The sequence below is a fragment of the Chionomys nivalis genome, chromosome 13 (genome assembly GCF_950005125.1).
Source record: "Chionomys nivalis chromosome 13, mChiNiv1.1, whole genome shotgun sequence".
Classification (NCBI taxonomy): domain Eukaryota; kingdom Metazoa; phylum Chordata; class Mammalia; order Rodentia; family Cricetidae; genus Chionomys; species Chionomys nivalis.
Window position 1 is genome coordinate 15,402,101 of NC_080098.1, and position 18,849 is coordinate 15,420,949.

General features: G+C 36.3%; 1 protein-coding gene across 1 annotated transcript in view; it reads right to left on the minus strand.

Moving 5' to 3' along the window:
- Malrd1 (MAM and LDL receptor class A domain containing 1) overlaps positions 1-18,849 on the minus strand; it is a 642,532-nt gene that overhangs the window by 302,657 nt on the left and 321,026 nt on the right. The window contains exons 26-27 of the mRNA XM_057787647.1: positions 6,313-6,558; positions 4,615-4,772 (exon numbers count right to left, since the gene is read on the minus strand). Of these exons, the coding sequence (XP_057643630.1) occupies positions 4,615-4,772; positions 6,313-6,558 (404 nt within the window). The remainder of the gene's footprint in view (positions 1-4,614; positions 4,773-6,312; positions 6,559-18,849) is intronic.

Consider the following 18,849-nt stretch of genomic DNA (forward strand, 5'->3'; position numbering starts at 1 on the left):
TCCCTAACCCCAGTTGTAGGGAATCTAACCCTCTTCTGATCTTCATGGAGACCATGAACACATGCCGTGCACATTCATACAGGTAAACAAAAAGCTCATAATATTAAATAAAATAAATAATAAATGTTATAAAGAAAGATCTATGTATGTTTAATTTAGGTGCAGTGGTTTTATATGATCTGAAGAGAACATGAATAGATATACACTAATTTTTAATATTTCATTGTGAAATCTATAGATGAGGAACCCACAGAGAGAAAGGCTGACTCTATCTCTATTTTTTAATTTAGAAATCATTAAAAATTTTCTAAGAAATTTAATAACTCAAATTAGAAATCATAAAAATGAATACAAGCTCTTTTTTTCTGAAAATGCCATGTGAATGGACTTTAGGAAATATACTTCTCACTCCTAGGTCTTCACCTTTTGCATGAATTGCCTCCACTAGAGAATATTGAAGAGCTCGCCAGATCTAAAATTTCCCTGTTCCACTAAGCAAGACAAAGCAAAAAAGCAGTTTAATTATGATCTTTCAGCATTACAGGGTTGCCCTATTAGAAGAGCTCTCCTGAAATACATTAGTTTTCTCCATTTCTGGCCTGAATATATTATGTGGTCTATCATGACAGCATAATGGATAGTCCTGAATGCTTTCAATTAAATATATTTAAATTCCCTAAAGCACACAGTAATCTTGATTTTAAAAAATCAACAGTTTATTATGGATGGAGCACTTCCAGAAGGCGATAATGTTCTTCAGAGAGCAGGTGCTTCTATTCAAATAACTTGTTGAAAATATGCACAAGGTTGTTTGTTTCATTTGAAGCTGGGCAGACTTCATTGTACACGTGATCTATGAATAGCAAAGGAATTGAAGAGGTTCCCCCCTCCAAGACTAAAGAGTGTTCATACACATATCCTAGTTGTCCTCAGTTAATCTCACCAAATAAAAAAAGTGACTGGAATAGTAAGTGAAATCACGAACAAAGAAATAAATATAATTTATTTATTTCTATTATTTTTAAAATATAAATAATATTTTAAAGCCAAGTGTGCTTTTATGCCACTAAAATATTTATTATTGGGATGGGTACATAGCACTCTTGGTAGTATGCTTGACTAAGATGCATGAGATCTTGGATTCCCTTCTCATCACTGCATAACTGAGCACAACGGCAGACACCTGCAATACCAGCACTCGGGAGGTGGAGGCAGGGGAATCAAAAGTTCAAAGTCATCCTTAGCCATATAATGAGTTGAAAGGGGCCTTTGATGCAGAAGACCCTGTCTTATACAAACAAGAAATTACCCTTATGATATCCCTGAACACTTTTAAAAACCTTTTGTTTAAAATTTTAGTGGTCCAAAAGAAATGCATTTAAAATTAATGAGAAATTTAAAACCAAATGTCAATTGCTTATAAGGCAAATAAAAATAAGAAATGTTACATAATTATACCATTTTTAGGATGAATCATTGACTATAACCAAGAAATGCCATAGTGTACTGACCTTGTATGCAGTGTACTTCACTTCTGACAACCCCATGGAAAGGCAGAAAGGAAATTGACCATGTAACACTCTAACGTTATTTCAAATTACTGAAGTTCAAGTCCTTGTTTATACCCTTACTTGTGATTTTAGACTTTGAATTTAATTCATGTGGGCCTCACATGGTAAAGCTAAAGGCTGTGTAACACATATTTCTACTACTTTCCAAAGGCTGACTCCCCCCACACAAGATTTGTCTTGGTCCATGCAATGAGGGACAAAAAGCTAATGATCTTTCCATCTCATGAAGTGTTCAAAATTATGTAATTTTAGTCTTGGAAAGTTTGGCTTACATTATCTTAGATGTTTGTTTGTTTCCTTGTGTATTTGTTTGTTTGTTTACTCTAAACAGAAGATAAATAACCAAAGATAATAATTTAATAACTTGTACCAGCTTCTCAACAGATTAATTCTTTGTATTCTTGTTAGTCATACAATGCCATGAATTAGAACATAAGTGTTACAGTTTCAATGTCAAATGGCATCTCTCTCTCCCTCTTGTTACCAGTTATATGGCAGCTGTGTGTGTACGTATGCAAACACTTATAAACACACACACATATATACACACACACACACACACAGAGCTGTCATGTAACTGGTAGAAAGTAATAGGAGGGGAAAATATAAAATAATCTATAAAATGATATGGATAGTCATTAAATGCTCTCTAAAGCAATAGCTTGGTTGGGGTATGCCTGTATTCACTTCTTTATTACAAGAACATTGTAAGAATTGTGTAATTCTATTTTAAGTAGCACTATTTATTTTGTTTTTCAAAGCAAGGGTCATCATTTTACTATTCTCCATATAGAACACCTAGCTATGGAAAGAGGAAGCAAACACGTATGTTTTTATTTTTAAATATAGACATGCCCATATTTAAATCCCTGCTCCATGAATACGATAATAGGGCAAGCACACTCTTGCTATGCTATGACTGTGAAATTCCTTTCTTTAGTCCATTTGTACAACAGGACTCATACTACGTGTTTTAGAATGTTGTACTAAGAATCGTAAAAACAATACGGTGTTAATGCTAAGTGAATGGCTCATGTTAGTGTGTGTTGTCATTGCTGTTACCTGAAATTAGTACAACTCTATGTAAGCTGTGTCACCATTAAATTATTGTGCAACAGTTAGATGCTTTATATACGACCAAATTCTATATTTTAGGTTTAGATTATAAGTTCTTCAGACCAGAATGTATGAAACATTGACTGCCATGTATGACACATATCATAACCCTTCCTTCCACGAGGATGAGACTGACTAAGGACCTATTTAGTAAGGCATACATTTATAATTGCTTCAAAATCACTCCCTTAGGTCTTAGGTCAATACTCTGGTGTCCTCCTCAGTTTGGGTGGTAGTTTTATTAAGTCTAAAAATATTTCTGATTTAAATCTTGCTCATCAATTAATTTTTGACAATTGCTTCCATATACTTAGCAACACGTTCTCATCACATTCATCCCTGTACTCTCTTATCCTCCTCCAACCCCTACCAATTCACCCCTCCTCCCACTAAGACCTCAACACATTTTTATATCTTTTTACACTTTTTGTTGTTGGTGGTGGTGGTGCTAGTGGTTAGTGACTAATTGGATTTAACTTGCATGAGGATGGCTAGGAGCGGGAATAAACTATCAGTAGCTACATCATTAAAGACAACAGTGTCCTTTCCCCCAGCATCCCTCAACCTTCTTTAGCTCTCTCCGATGGGATAGAGTATCATGAACCCCTCCCCAGTGATGACTGGATGTTTAAGGACTTATTCCCATACAGGCTCTGTAAAGTTAAGTCTTGTGAGCTCATGAGTACTACAGCCATGCCATGCCCTTAAAACAAAGTTTTACAGGCTTTGTCCCTAGAGTTCAGTTCAATAAGATCATATGTATATTTTATTTGTTTTGTTGGGTTTTTTTTTTTGGAGATACTAGTCTTTAAAAATGCTATTAAATGTTCATGAGAATCAGTTAGAGGAGACAGGAGTTCTAGATTACTTCTTAAGAAGACTAATACCTCTAGTATATTATGAAGTTTGCTCCTAGCAAGTTTCTTTTAAGTAAATAACAAAAAGCAAATCCACAAAGGACAAAATCCCTCACATTGGGACACCAAATGATACAGCACCCATTCAAAAGAGTACTAAGGAATACTCCTGTGAGAACTTTAAATTTCATATACATTTTTACATTCAAGCATAAGAATAACATTGTGGTTATATGCTGCATGTTTCTTCCTAGGCTGGTTTTTATACCTTATATATAGCATGGTCTAAGGTTCGCAAGTCTGTTCAGATTTCCAACAAAACATGAGCCACACAGTTGTAAATGATTCAGATAGATGGGGTCTTTGACATTCAGGTCAGGTTTTTTCCATCAGCACTGGGGCACTTGAGCAAAGCTCATGTGTTAAGAAACAGCAGTGGTAGCAAGAGCATGCTTTAAACTAAGATTTCTTGGAATCAGAACTGGATTCTTAAAATACATAAATGAAACACACACACACACACTTCCTTCTAACTGCTGTTTTAACTTGTTGTTTTGTCTCCAAACTATGCCACTTTATTATGCTAAATTAAAACTCTGATGGAAACATCCAATTAATACTCAGGACAAAAATGTATTCATATGTCACATTTAATAAGCAGTTCAATGCAATCATACCTTGATCATACTCATGAGCGGCTCAGTCCTTTGTGATGTATTCGTGAAGCCAGAATGTCTATTATTAGCACTCAATAATTATGTGAATAAGAGAAAATGAATAGTTGCTCTTCTTTCAAATCTACAAATAACCTCTTTCCTCTCATTGAAAAAGACAGGAAAGGAAACAGTGGAATGGGAGAACTGAGATTAACTCTGATAAAAGCAGGCTCTGGAACTGGGGAGTGCCACTGCACTTCATGCTACCATGTCCCAGCTAATCAAACTTTATAGTGTGTGTGGCCACAGGAGCTGCTCCTTGTGAGGAATGGTATTTCCTCTGGCCAGACCAGAACACTGTCCTCCCTGCTGGAGCCCCAGAAAGCTCTGCAGCATCCTTAGCCAAGAGCCTACCTTAATGAGAATCTGAATGGACCCTGTGGCTTTTTCAGATATGAAATACCAGAAGCTCATAGTGCAGGCAGCGCTGGATTCTTTCCAAATGGCACTTGTGAAGTGGGCTTTGTCACCGCGAAGACCCACTGGGGTGGCCTCTAGATACATGAAGTGACCTAGGAATAAGGATAGAATTTAAATAGGAGCAAAAGCACAATGAGAGGATTATTCTAGCTTTCTCCTCTTAGTTGAGGTTTTTTATTACATTTCATGCGGTCTGGCTGCCAATGGCATTTTCATCTGATATGGAGAATAAATCCATAGCCTTGTCTCCAGCTCACTGGCAGAACAACTTCCAACAGTGTGTGCTTTAGCATCGTGCCTCACAATATGCAGACTAAATGATTTGCCAGGATATTTGTGCCATCACATCAACAATATGGTCACAGGAATCATTTAATGAATCATTTAACTATCCAGTTATTATAAAAGACTTCAAAGATTTCCATGAAATAAAAATAAGTGAAGATCCAGTCGCCTGTTATGTGTAACATGAAAAGAAAGCTATTGAGTTTTATTATTACTATGAAAATATCTAAAGCATCTCATGGATCAGTATGTCAGATGAGTGTTTAGATCTTTGTATCTGTGACCTAACTTATCAGATCCATTTTATGTGCCAGGGAAATTTCAACATTGAACTATCATTCTGCTATTTTGTACTGGTCAGGATGTTATAGGTCTTTGTTATCCTATTAATGTTATTTGCTCCTTGACTGTTGCATCTGACATTTGGCTATAAAAACTTACTATAAAAAATAGTCTATGTCCAGCATTTTTACAGATGTAGTCTTAAGGCATTATTTTCACAGTTTCTCAATAAGGTTCAAACTCATTACCTATAGGCTTCATCCTGTTCAATCTTACAACCTCTGTTAGGTACAGTGAGAAAACTTTACTATCTCCATTTGACAAATTTTGAAGCTGAGCTTGTGAAAAATCAAGTGATTTGCTAATGATCAAATGAGTGTACAAATTCAGGGAGATCGATTACAGATGAGTGTGTTCCACTTGAGAAAAGTGTCTGGTAGAAGCAAGTGTTGTCATTTAATTAAGGTTACTAAAACTAAAATTAATGAAAGATTGTGACTGTCATTATGGGCTGATTTTTCTCTACCATCTTCCAGTCCCTGATTCAATTACCTATTTTTATCATGATCACTGTTTGGAAATATTACCACTTATCTACCTGTTGGAGACAAGTAAAGGTGATACTATTAAAATGAACATTAGTCAATATACCTGGGATCTAACAAAAAAGAAGAACTGTGGAAAATACCATGCCATACACAAGAGGAGTTGATGTGATAATGCAGGGCAAACTATTACCTAAAAGTGGGGAACTTGTGAAGCTACGAGGGCCTAAGGTAGAGGCATGAAAGAGCAGCTTCTTCCTCACAACCCTTAGAAGGAACCACTGCTATCACCAGCTTTCTTTTGGGTTTCTGACTTCCAAAACCAAGACAGTATTTGTGTCCAGGGTCTCAGTCACTTAAACTAGGTGCCTTGGTACAGCTGTCCTAGGATATGAAAACACATGCTGAATATTTGTTTGAACAACATTCTCTCTGCTATGGACTCTTCAATTGCTGCTGCTGACAATAAGGTAGACTTTATGAACATACACAGGGCAACCACAACAACCTCATCACTTACCATGCTCATTCCCAAGTGTGTGGTCTCTGGGGGGTCGACGACTTTTATGAGAGCCAATTCCTAAAACCCAGTCTGAGTTTTCAGCTAGGGAGTTCTTCCAACCACACCAACCTTTCTCAAAAGTGCAGGAACCACCGCATTTATTTTCATCACTGTTATCTCCACAGTCATCTGCAAAATTACACCTTTGCTCTGGACTATAGCATCTGCCATTTTGACATTCTTTATAGCCATGTGGGCAAAAACCTGGAATAAAACAAAAATGGAATGATAGATTACTCCATTAATAGTCTAGAGGTCATAGAATGGATTTGTTATAATGTAACAAGCACTACAGTTTGCTCAATAACTTGAGTATCTGACTCTCATTTCTCTATTCTAATTTGTTTAATAGGTCAGGCTCATTCACAAATAAAAGAATGAATATGAAATTTCAGAAGAAAAGTCCACTTTGTACATTGACCTCAAATTTGATGCTGTTTGGTTCTGTTGTTCTTGGTATTACTGTTGTTTTTTTTAAGATGGAGTCTCTCTCAGTAGTCTATCCCAAAAGTAACTATGATGCCTAGGCTGACCTGGAAAATTCAAGGCAATCCTCAGGCCATATCATCTTCAGTCCTAGGATTACCTACAGGGACTGCCATACTTATTTTCCTCCTAAGTTCCTAGATGCCTGGAAGACAAGCTATTAAGATCATTCCTAGCTATATTTCTAGGATGAGGACTCCCATGACTGGTAGGAAGTTGCAGGGTGGCTGAGAGTTGGTGTGGATAAAAGGTGTTGAGTGATGTTTCAGGCATGCACTGAAAGAAGCTCTGGAAATTCCTGCAGAAATGTCTGTTATAGCCTCAATCTTAAATATCTTCCAACAGCTTGTTTTGGAAATGTAGCCCCCAGAAAGACCCCAGTGGAAGGCTGAAGAACTTTAAGAAGCAGCATTTACTTTAAGTCACTAGGAGTGTGACGTTAAAGGGAATTGTGGACTCCTATCCCTTCATCTACCACTTTTTCATTTCTTACCAAGAGATAAAGAGTTATGTTATGTTAGGCTCCCAGTTATGATGTGCCTCACCCCAGGTATAAAAGCAAACGAGCCAATGAATCATGAACTCCAAAACTCTGAGACAAAATTAATGTTTTTTCTTTATAATTTGATGATCTTGGGTATTTTAATAATGACAATGAGAATGCTATAATTTCACATGATGACATTGACAGTCATGGGAAAGCAGATGATGGATGAAAACTGATATAGAATTTACTGGGATAAAAACCCTGTCCAAAAGGTTTCCAGCCATTTCCTGTTGTGTACATTCTTGAATCACCATTGTGAAGATGCCCAAGTCATTGGGCTTCACTCTCCAAAACCCATGAAGATAAATTTCCATTAAGCACTCTGCTTCCAACAGACTTGCTTCCATGGATTAATTTCGAATTTTTTTGTTTGTTCGCAGTAATGAATCAAAAATTTATTTCATTTTAGTGGATAGATGATAAGACAAAAAATCTTTTAATATTTATATTATGAAACTCAACTAAGAACCACAATGCAAAAACACCTTCAGAGTACAAAAGAAGGGAAAATACTTACATTAACTTTCTCACTCATAGACGAGAAAATCGAAGGTTAAAGATGTGAAATGAAATGTGAATTTTTCAAAAACAGAGTTGCCATTTAGACCTAGCTCTCAAATCTTCTAACTATGTTTGAATCCACTGGTTTAAAATGGACTAGGTTTCCTGTCACAGGGAAGCATTACTGAGGATTTGTAGGGTGGCAGAAGCATCATTTCTGAAGGCTAAAGAGAAGCTGAGTAACTAATACATTATTTCAACTTTACAAAAGCTGCCACTTATATTGATTCTCCCATTCCAATTTATTTAGAGAAGAAAAATAAAACCAGTTAAGAACTTAAGAGATGATTTTCTCCAAGGTAATTAAGTCAAACCACAACTGAATCCTTTCAAGTTAAAGAAGAAAATATATACATAGTTCTGAACAGAATAATATTAAAATTTTAATATACCACAAAAACTCAGGAGAGCTAATATTTTGGGATAGTGATATATATTTCAATTGTTAAAAACTAACTACATAAATAAAAGTAAGTTATATAACTATACAAAACTATATTTTATAGCAGTTTATACATTAATAAAGAAAATATCACTGTTATAAAACAGTTCATTCCATTCATAAGATATACAGTGATCTTGTTGTGGAGTTCAAGACCAACAAAAGACCACTCAGACTCTATCAAGACTTTAGTCATTCAAATTTTAACTAAGCTGTAGCTGACCACAAATCCCTTGATGGGACTGTGGCCCAGCTAAACGGAGAGGGGAACTTTCAAAGGCAAAAACCACCATTCATTGCTGCAGACACACATTTCTTCAGGTGTGGGATAACTCCCGGGGTCTTGTTAGTTTTGGAGTAATTGAAAATGCATAAAATTCCTGGAACTGTCTTAAAAGCCTTCGTTTTCTGAGGATTAGATGCAATCCTCTAAGATGGGGACTTTTGTCAAAATGGAGTCCTCAGCAACTACAGTCACCAGTGGCTCTTGGCCCTATGAATCAGACTGCTCAGTCACTTTCTTATCGGGCTAAAGGTTGATATTGAGCCTGTAGGATATGCAAAGTTGATGCTAAGTCTCATTTTCATATATGTAAGTAACCAGTTTATAACACAAGTGCCTAACAACCGCAAGCAACATGAGACACTTTTCAGTTGATATAGATGTATCATATCCTAAGATATAATCTTAGGATCTTAATCCTAAAATAGGTTTAGCAATTAAAACATTCTTAAGAATACCTTCCTGAGATGGCATAACTGTAGTTTAGTGGCCCACTACAATCTAGTTTTAATAAAGGACAAGAGAAATTATCAACTAATATTATTTACCTATTTCGAAGTTATTTTATTTGATTATTGTTTTTTGCCAAAAGCAAAATAAAGCAAAATAAAAGAAAACCAGTAATGTAAGCATAGGCATTGTTTGCTGCAGCTTTGATGATTAAACTCCTAAGATTGTGATTCATTGATTTTTACAAATATATTTCCAATTATGCACTTCATATTATGTTTATTGATTAAATTAGATATTTACCATCATGGAAGAGATGTCTATTTTTGTTAAAAAGAATAATTTAGAACAATATGAATCCTTCTGTATACATCTTAGGCATCTGAAACTTCAAGTCTCAGATTTTCTTTTCTGAATATGCCAATTTGATGGATAGTCTCTTCCTTTTCTATTAACAGTGATTCTATGCTTCTAGTTACTCAGGAAATGATATCTGGAGGAACTCTATGAACTTATGAAACATATTTTGGTACTCAACTTGACTCCTTACATACAGTCTTTAAGTTTCATCTCATTTTTTTCACATTTATCTTTCACTTCTGGGATTTGGAGTGCCCTGTTAATACCGCAGATTCAAGGAGAATGATCACTGACCCAAATCATGGCCAAATTTATTAAAGCAAGCCTTTTTATTGATGTATACGGCTATCTCTTCCTAAGGTGGATTTAAGAGGTCATTGAAACAGGCAATACAGAATCATTTGTAGTTAATGTTACAGGTAGGGCTAGCTCATTCTTTGAGAAACAGAGATTTAATCATAAATAGGAATGAGCTTAGTTTGTTTTTGCTATGAGATATCTTTCATACCTAAGATGTAAGCAGGCTGATTTATTGTGCACCACTTGGGCAAAAAGGCAATAATAAGAATATATACAAGAATGTACTTATGTACTTAGATACAGAAAATCTGATCCGACGTTCTCCTTAAACAGCATAAAATCCCTAAAGCAATCTCTTCCTCTACTCCTTTATTTGTGACTATGCTTGACACCCATGTGCTTCCCATAAATCTCCAGTATGTTAAATATACAACTTTTCTAGGGGATCTTGGCTTATATACACTGACATTGGTCTCAGCATTTGCCCACATCTGGCATAGGGACAAATAATCTACAGAAGATCCCGAGGCTCTAGGAGCACTGGTTTTCATACATATAATATTTTAATCTCATAAATCATAAAATCTCTCAACAAGCTTAGTCAACTGTTGGCCCTATCACTTAAATATATTGCATCATATCTTCTGTCTTTATTTTGGCGAAATAAAGACAGATTGTTTTTCTGGATTTTATTGCCATTTTCTTTCTGATTATTGCATTCTTACCTTAACACAAATCTAGAACCACAAATTTTTCAATATGACATAAATGTCATATGTGACGTCAGTTTTACAATTTCTACAGTAGTCTCCATTATGCAAAAGAATGTCTTCAAAATAGCCTATTTGGGGGCCAGGGAGAAGAAAGTTGAAGATGAGTCTCAAATCTGTGAGTGTGCACCAGACATTTAAACAGCCAAAAAAGTAGCATTATAGTTTTCTTAGTTAAGGTTTCTATTGCTGTAGTGAAACACCATGACCAAAAAGCACGTTGGGGAAGAAAGGTTTTATCTGGTTCATGCTCCAACATCAGTGTTTATCATCAAAGGAAGTCAGGCCTAGAATTCAAACAAGGTAGGAACCTAGAGGCAGCAGCTGATATATGGGCTCTGAGGGGGTGTTGCTTACTGACTTGTTCTCTATGGCCTGCTCAACCTGATTTTAGAGCCCAGTAGCACTAACCCAGGAATAACACCATCCACAATGGGCTGGGCCCTCCCACATCAATCACTAACTAAGAAAATGGAGGCATTTTCTCAATTGAGATTTCCTCCTTTCAGATAACTCTAGTTTGTGTGCCAAGTTGGCATAAGACTAGCCAGCATATGATGAAAGGCTTAAAGATATTTAGGATGTTATGATAATTAAGAAAATATGTTACTGACTTTCAGAGTTGTTTTATGATAATTTTCTGTCTAAATCATAGACAATTTGATCATCAAAGTAAATAATTTATAGCTAGAAGTTAAAAGAAGTAATGAAATTGCCTTCAAACATAAGCAAATCGAGCACTAGGCAAATATATTAAACTTTTCATCAAATACTGAAGATAGGAATTATAGGACTGGGGTGCTTTAATAGAACAAAAGGGAGCCTCCTACTATCATGCCAAATTTCTGCTATGTGGTGCTTTCCTGGGTTGAATTCTGGAAGTGTAAATGAAATAGAAAACTGAGGTCTCTGTGTCTGAGGACACAGGAGTGGAAGCATGTCAAATCTACAAGGCAGAACCATAGAGAGAAAGGACTGGTGTAGATAAAGAGATGCAGAAATGTGCTCAAGTCTTTTGCTGAATTTCAGTTTGCATATGGATAGGGCAGAATTCATAAGAACAAAAAGTAACTTCTAAGACAATAATAAACTTGCAGCTATAAATAGAAGTTTTCAAGTGTTCACAGAAAGGCAGGCATCTTTATCCTTCGCCCATCTAGAACAAAATGTTCTTAACAAATACAAGGTATTTAGTGGGAACTTTAGAAAGGAAATGACTTAGTAGAAGACAAAATAACTCTGGGAAGAAGTATTCTTTACAATATAGATGAGCAAACTATAGTCCTCAGTTTGAAATCACCAGTATTGGTAAATAAAGTTTTATTGAGACAGTCTCAACCACTTATTACATATTAAAATATAACTATTTTTTTTTTTTTTTGGTTTTTCGAGACAGGGTTTCTCTGTGATTTTGGGGCCTGTCCTGGAACTACCTCTTGTAGACCAGGCGGTAGAATGAAACAATTACAATCAGAAGTATAAAATATGTAATTTTTTTTAAAAAGTGCTTTTTGGTAATTCACAGAATGAAATTTCCTGAACTCTGCTCTGATTTAAGCCTCACAATAAACATTTAAAATAGTTATTAAGTAGGTGTTGAAATAGGAGCGGCGGGGCTGTGTCCCCGGCACCTGGCTGCCTGCATGGCTTTACCTAAAATAATTACATGGAAACTGTATTCTTTTAAACACTGCTTGGTGCATTAGTTCCAGCCTCTTATTGGCTAGCTCTTACATATTGATCTAACCCATTTCTGATATTCTGTGTAGCACCACGAGCTGGTGGCTTACCAGGGAGGATCTTAACCTGCATCTGTGTCTGGCGGGAGAATCATGGCGACTCACTGACTCGGCTTCTTTCTCCCAGCATTCTGTTCTGTCTACTCCGCCTACCTAATTTTCTGTCCTATTAAAGGGACCAAGGCAGTTTCTTTTTTACTTAACCAATGAAACAACAGATAGAAAGATGACCCACCTCCATCAAGTAGGCAAATTAGAACAGTAAACAAGTTGGCTGTTATCTAGGACAAAGCTCACGAGTATGTATATGTATACAAACACACACAAACACACACACACACATCAAACTTCAGCAGTCAGCAGGCCAATACTCACAATTCATAAATAGTTAGGAATATGTAATCTATATATATCTAGGGTAAAGTGCTAGAATGGAGAACAGCTGAGTAATGATGTTCAAAATGTAAAACTTTTCAGACAGAAAAACATTTTTATGGTGACTCTAATTAAAAATAATATAAAATATTATAAAAATAACTGAGATTAACATTTTAAATACTTGAAAATAAACACAATGAGCTTATTTATAAAAAGTTGTTTGAACTTCACTAATAACTCCATCATATCTATCATATCCTGATCATCCTTAAAGATGTTCTTTCAGTTTTATTGCTGCTAAAGTTGTATGTATGCTTGGGGAGATGTCTGCTTACACAACTTGATGCCTTGAATTGTGTGTATACTGTGGAGTGGCAGATTTGAACTAGTAAGTATGTGTGTGTACTGTTTCACATATATTTGATTTTTCATAGTGGAAAAGGAGAGATGCACCTAGGATAGTCAGGGGAAGAGTGGCAAATATAATCAGAACATGTATAAAACTGATAAAGAACTAATGAAATTATTTAAAACAAATAAAAGAATCAAAACAAAAACATTTTAAAACAGCTTTTAGAAATATAATATTTTAGGTTAATTTAACAAGATATTCCCAAGAGTAAGCACCAAAAACTAGAAAAGAATCACTTAAGTCAACAAAAAGCACTTCCAAATAAATACAGATTAAAAGCCAACTTTATAAATAAAATAATACAGAATTGCTAGAAACTTAATTTTCCTAAATGAGTCCATAGTGTAATATCCCAATCATACTTTTAGTAGGTGTTTTAAAGAATTAGAAAAATTGTTCTAAAACTTGTATGGAAATGCAGCTCTTAACTTAGCCTGAAATCTGGCAGACTTACAGTATCTGACATCAGGATATCTATAAATCTCTGTGGAAAAAAAAGGGTTTTTTTTGTTTCTCTGCTTGAAATAATACTTTGTGATTCTGAAAGTTCACAGGCCCAATATAATATTCCTCATTTTCTCTTTTATTTTTGTCTTCCAAGCTAGGACCATTGTATAGGCACCTGGAGTTGGACACCATTGGTTTAACAGTTGTTGCAGCAGAGTTACGATGGTCCTGGGGCAGTATGGAATATTTAAAAAGAACTGTGTTCAAGGGGAACTTTAGTCAAGTTACTTAAAGGAGGGTGCAGACAAAGAGTTCTGCTTGGATCAGATACTATGGTGATGGATGAACAAGTCTATGACTAGGTGTTCAAATTCTTATCCAACAGGGGCAGAGCTACAAGAGATTAAAGTTGTAATGGGTTAGACTTCTCCTTCTCCCAGGTCAGAATAGGGAGATGTTTTCTCACCCTTTTGGCTAAGAAAACGCTTTTATTTACTTTATCCTTAGATTATACCTGTAAGATATTTGCTTGTGCATGCGCGTGCATGCACACGTGTGTTTGAGTGTGTGTGCATGCGTGTGCATGTGCACGTGTGTTTTATTATTAATTTTAACACCTGAATCTTGATGTGGTATTGTTTGATGCTGATATCCCTGGGACACTGTTAATGTTGAATGAAACAACATGAAAGATACACTCTGCATAATTACTTTAAACTCAATGAATAGATTCCCTAATTGTTCCAGACTAGGTCCTTGATATTAAGGATTACTTTCCATTTTTGACTTTGCTGTTGTGTTTATTTGCTTAGAGACATGGATAGAGAAGCATATTTTTCATGTAACGTGAGGATAGAAACAAAATCAGTCGGACTTCTGATTATTTTTAAAGCCAACTATCCACTGTAGACTGAATAATTGCTTTGAAAGAATCATCAGCATATTAAAGGTCTCCATATTTATAATTTTTAAAATACCTTTCATTTGTTCTCCTTGGGAAATTGTACAAATCTTAGATAAAGGAGAGGGAGAGAGAGAGAGAGAGAGAGAGAGAGAGAGAGAGAAAGAGAGAGAGGAAGCTGCTAAGACTTTATTACTGAAGACACATCGTATTCACACTGGCATGGGCTGAGAGCTTCCTCCCTGTTGGCTAGCATTCTCAGTGCCAGAAGGTGTTATGTAGGCTGCTGAGGGAGCAATGTCATTAACAGTCGCACCCAACTGTGAACCCTGAGAGCTACAAGACCTACCTGTGTGGTAACAGTTGCCCAGTGCTGCAGTGAGGCAGTTACCACAGGAGTAACCAAACACCATCTGACAGGATTTCAAGTTTGCTACACAAGAGGAATTCACGTCTGGTACTGTAATGGTGTCGGGAAGGAGGATGGTGGTCATAGACTTTACGAGGGAACTTACTAATGCTTTTATATACAGATATGATGTACAGTTACCTTCTAAGTGCTATGCCCATAGATTAGTAGCACTTTCAACCTTGGTCAGAGAAACTTCTCTTTACAGTGGGCAATACTTAAGGCTGAGACTCATAACTGCTCAAAGTGATGAGAATAAACACCCACTTAGGTGTTAGCTCTTTCCCTCCCCAAACAAGTCATCTTTATTTCTCTTTCCAGGCTCAGGACTCATTGCACAAGAGTGAGTGAAAGGCTCACAGGAGCTGGAGGATGGAAAGAAATGCTGTGAAAAGCTGTAGACTAATTTCATAGCAGCACAGGTTACTTACACAGGAACCGTGACACACTTGGCCCATCAACATTGTATGAAGGATTCAGGAGGAGATCATTGTGTCCTATCCCTCCCTGAGAACATATATTAGTTATAGTTACTGGAAGAGGGGCAGTAATGTTTCTTGGTGGTGTAGTCAATGGCAAATTGCTTGTGATCAAAAACAAAAGAAAACAAAACAAAACAAAACCCCTCAATCTGGTGCTCATACTGCAACAATGATTAAATGAACACACTACAAAAACAGGAACCTGGAAGGAGACTGGATTGGAAAAAAGAGTTTAGTGGGAAGAGAAGGATAAGAAAGGAAATGGAAAGATGTGAGCAAATTAAATTATGAAAGTGTAAAGAATAATTATTAGTATGGAAGATGAAACACAAAAAGAAAGACCATAAAGATGCCCCTAATCTTGAGAGATTGTCTTTCCCAGATTCTCTTTCTTCTTTTCTTTTGTTGAAAACAAATTACATCTTTTTCTTCACACTTTCATAATTTTAATTCTATATTGGAAGAACACTGGAACTAGAAATCCGAATATACCCACAAAAATAATTGTTCCTTAATGATTTAACCTGGAATAGAGCTCTAATGCCTCAATTATAAATAATTTATATACACTGAGTTTACAGATTGTCACATTGACAAAAGTAAGTAAATAGGATGGGCTTCTGAAATCTGAACCTCAACCATCCATAATAACAGAAAGATGCTCCAGCATTCCTTTCCTTTCAAATAACTAAAAAAGAAAAAAAAAGTATAATCATCTTTCATGGTATTTCAAGCTACCTGACAGAGGCTTAGAGTATTTAAGGAGAATTGCTTTTGCTGTAGATACTGCAAATAGAGCAGCTGCTAGCAGACAGAGATTGAGTCTGATTTAAGGATAAAGCCCAAGATAAAAATCATTTTAGCAAAATTATATCTTGTGATTTTACGGAACAAAATTTATTGATTTTCCCTTTCATGGTTTTTTGTCATCCAACATTAAATATAATTCTCCCAGACTTTTTCTACTACTTTGTGACTTTCTGTCTCCTTTTAAAAACATTTAAACCCTTTATTCAACTGAAATGTACTTTGGGATTCAGAATGTAAGAAACAGATTTTTAAAATGAAAAATGAGAACTGGAAAGGAAAGGATGATGCTAGTGCATTTATATCCAAGAGGAGGGATGCACACACATACATAAGAAGAGTATATGATGGAGGAGTTACTTTCATTTAATAAAGAAACTGCCTTGGCCCATCTATAGGCTAGCCCTTAGGTGGGTGGAGTAAACAGACAGAATGCTGGGAGAAAGAAGCCGAGTCAGGGAGTCGCCATGATTTTCCCACTCCAGACAGACACAGGTTAAGATCTTTCCTGGTAAGCCAGCTCGTGGTGCTACACAAAATATTAGAAATGGGTTAGATCAATATGTAAGAGCTAGCCAAGAAGAGGCTGAAACTAATGGGCCAGGCAGTGATCAAAAGAATACAGTTTCCGTGTAATTATTTCAGGGCATAAGCTAGCCATGTGGGCTGCCGGGTGCCGGGGACGCAGCCCCGCCGCTCGTATTACAACAAGTATATGCGTTCCCACATACACTGTGTACACACATGCTAGCCTATTTGTTTAAAATCCTGAATAGATACACAAGAACTGAAAGATTGTTCTAAAACTCAGAACAATAATAGAGATCAGGAAAACATTTTAAATCAATTGTTTCATGCTAATACTATATGTAGTCATTAAATAAACATTTGTTTTATTTAAAAAGCAATGAGACAAGGCTAGACAGCAAAGCAAAAAAAAAAAGGTCTACACTAGAAACATGCTTAAAGACAAAGGATTGAAGAACAGAAAGCTCTCATTCAAGAACCTAGGACAGGCTGAAGCACCTCTGGAATGATAGCCTAAATTAGATGGCAAGAAGGTTGACAATGGTTTTGCATGCCATGGCTTGGGAGTCTGAACAGTTGTGGAAGACTATCACACTTAAACTATCAACTTTATGTCTAGAAAAAGAAATAAGAAGTGGAATGGTCCATGACTGTTTCTAAAATCTATATGAAATTTCCAGACCAGTGTCAAAAGGGATGTTAGGCAGGAAGGTTGAGCAGTCATAAAAGAGATTAAGAAATTCTCAGTAGTGTCCTGGCTCCCTCCTTTCTTATACTCAATATATCACTAACACCTATTTATTTTGCTATTTAAATATCCCTTAAACAATTTTTTTTTTCTCAAACAGCTACATGGGACTTTTTTTTTCTTTCTTCAGCTAAAAGAGGGCTCTGGACTTAATTGGTACATGTTCATTTTTATCTTGCTCCTATTTCTGTCTTCTGTTTCCAAAGTTTCAAAACGCAAACTAGATCACCTACATGCTTTAAAGTCATTAAAACTTAAATGTCTCACTTATACCCTAGTGTAGGAGGTCCTTCTTTTTATGTTTTGCTTTCATTGATTAATCAATAAAGAAACTGCTTTGGCCTGATAGGACAGAACTTAGGTAGGCAGAGAAGACAGAACTGAATTCTGGGAGGAAGAAGGCAGAGTCAGGAGAGAGCCACCATGGAGACGCAAGGTCAGATATGCTAAATCTTTCCCAGTAAGCCACGACCTCATGGTGAACACAAATTAATAGAAATGGGTTAAATCAAGACGTGAGAGTTAGCCAATAGTAGGCTAGAGCTAATGGCCTAGCAGTGTTTTAATTAATACAGTTTCTGTATGATTATTTCAGGTATAAGCTAGCCTGCAGCTGGAACAAAGGGCCCCTGCCCTCCATGCAACAATACTCTCTTGCCCTACTGTCTTGTTAAAGAAGGGGGAGGGAGACTGCATTGTTACATTTAGGTTAAGTGACTTCATTAACGTGGCTCACATTCACTTTAAAGTCCCCGAGGAGTTCACTCTAAACAGCCTTGTCTCTTACCCTGTTTCTCCTTAGCTCCCTGACCCAATAATTTTTATTTCTTGTGGCTCCCCTAATGGTATACAGGTTGGGCCGCTTCCCTTCAGGGATCCCTAAAACTTACAGAGTTTAGCTCCATCTCTCCTTGTCAAATTCATCTCCTATATCTTCTGGTATGACCAGTAACACTGTCATAGAACTGTAGCATGATCAGGGTGACAGGTTGTTGGGGAATATTATTTTAAGGTGTGTTGCTTTTGTTTATGCTGCATTTTTTAACTCTGTGAAGCTGTGATTTTTTTTTTTTTTTTTTTTTTTTTTTTTTTTTTTTTTTTTGCCTGTCTAAAACACCTGATGGTCTAATAAGCTGAACAGCCAATAGCAAGGCAGGAGCAAGAGCAAGGACAGGTGGGGCTGGTAGGCAGAGAGAATAAATGGAGATATGAGGAAGAGGTAGAGCAAGAGAACAAGGAGAGGAAGGCATCAGGGGTCACCCACGAGATACACAGCAAACCATGGAGAAAGAGGTAACGAAAGGGATACAGAAATAGAGAAAGATAAAAGCTCATAGGCAAAAAGTAGTCAGAATAATTTAAGAAAAGCTGTCCAAAAAAAAAACAGGCCAAGCTAAGGCCAGACATTAATAGCTAAGAACTAGCCTCCATGTGTGATTTCTGTG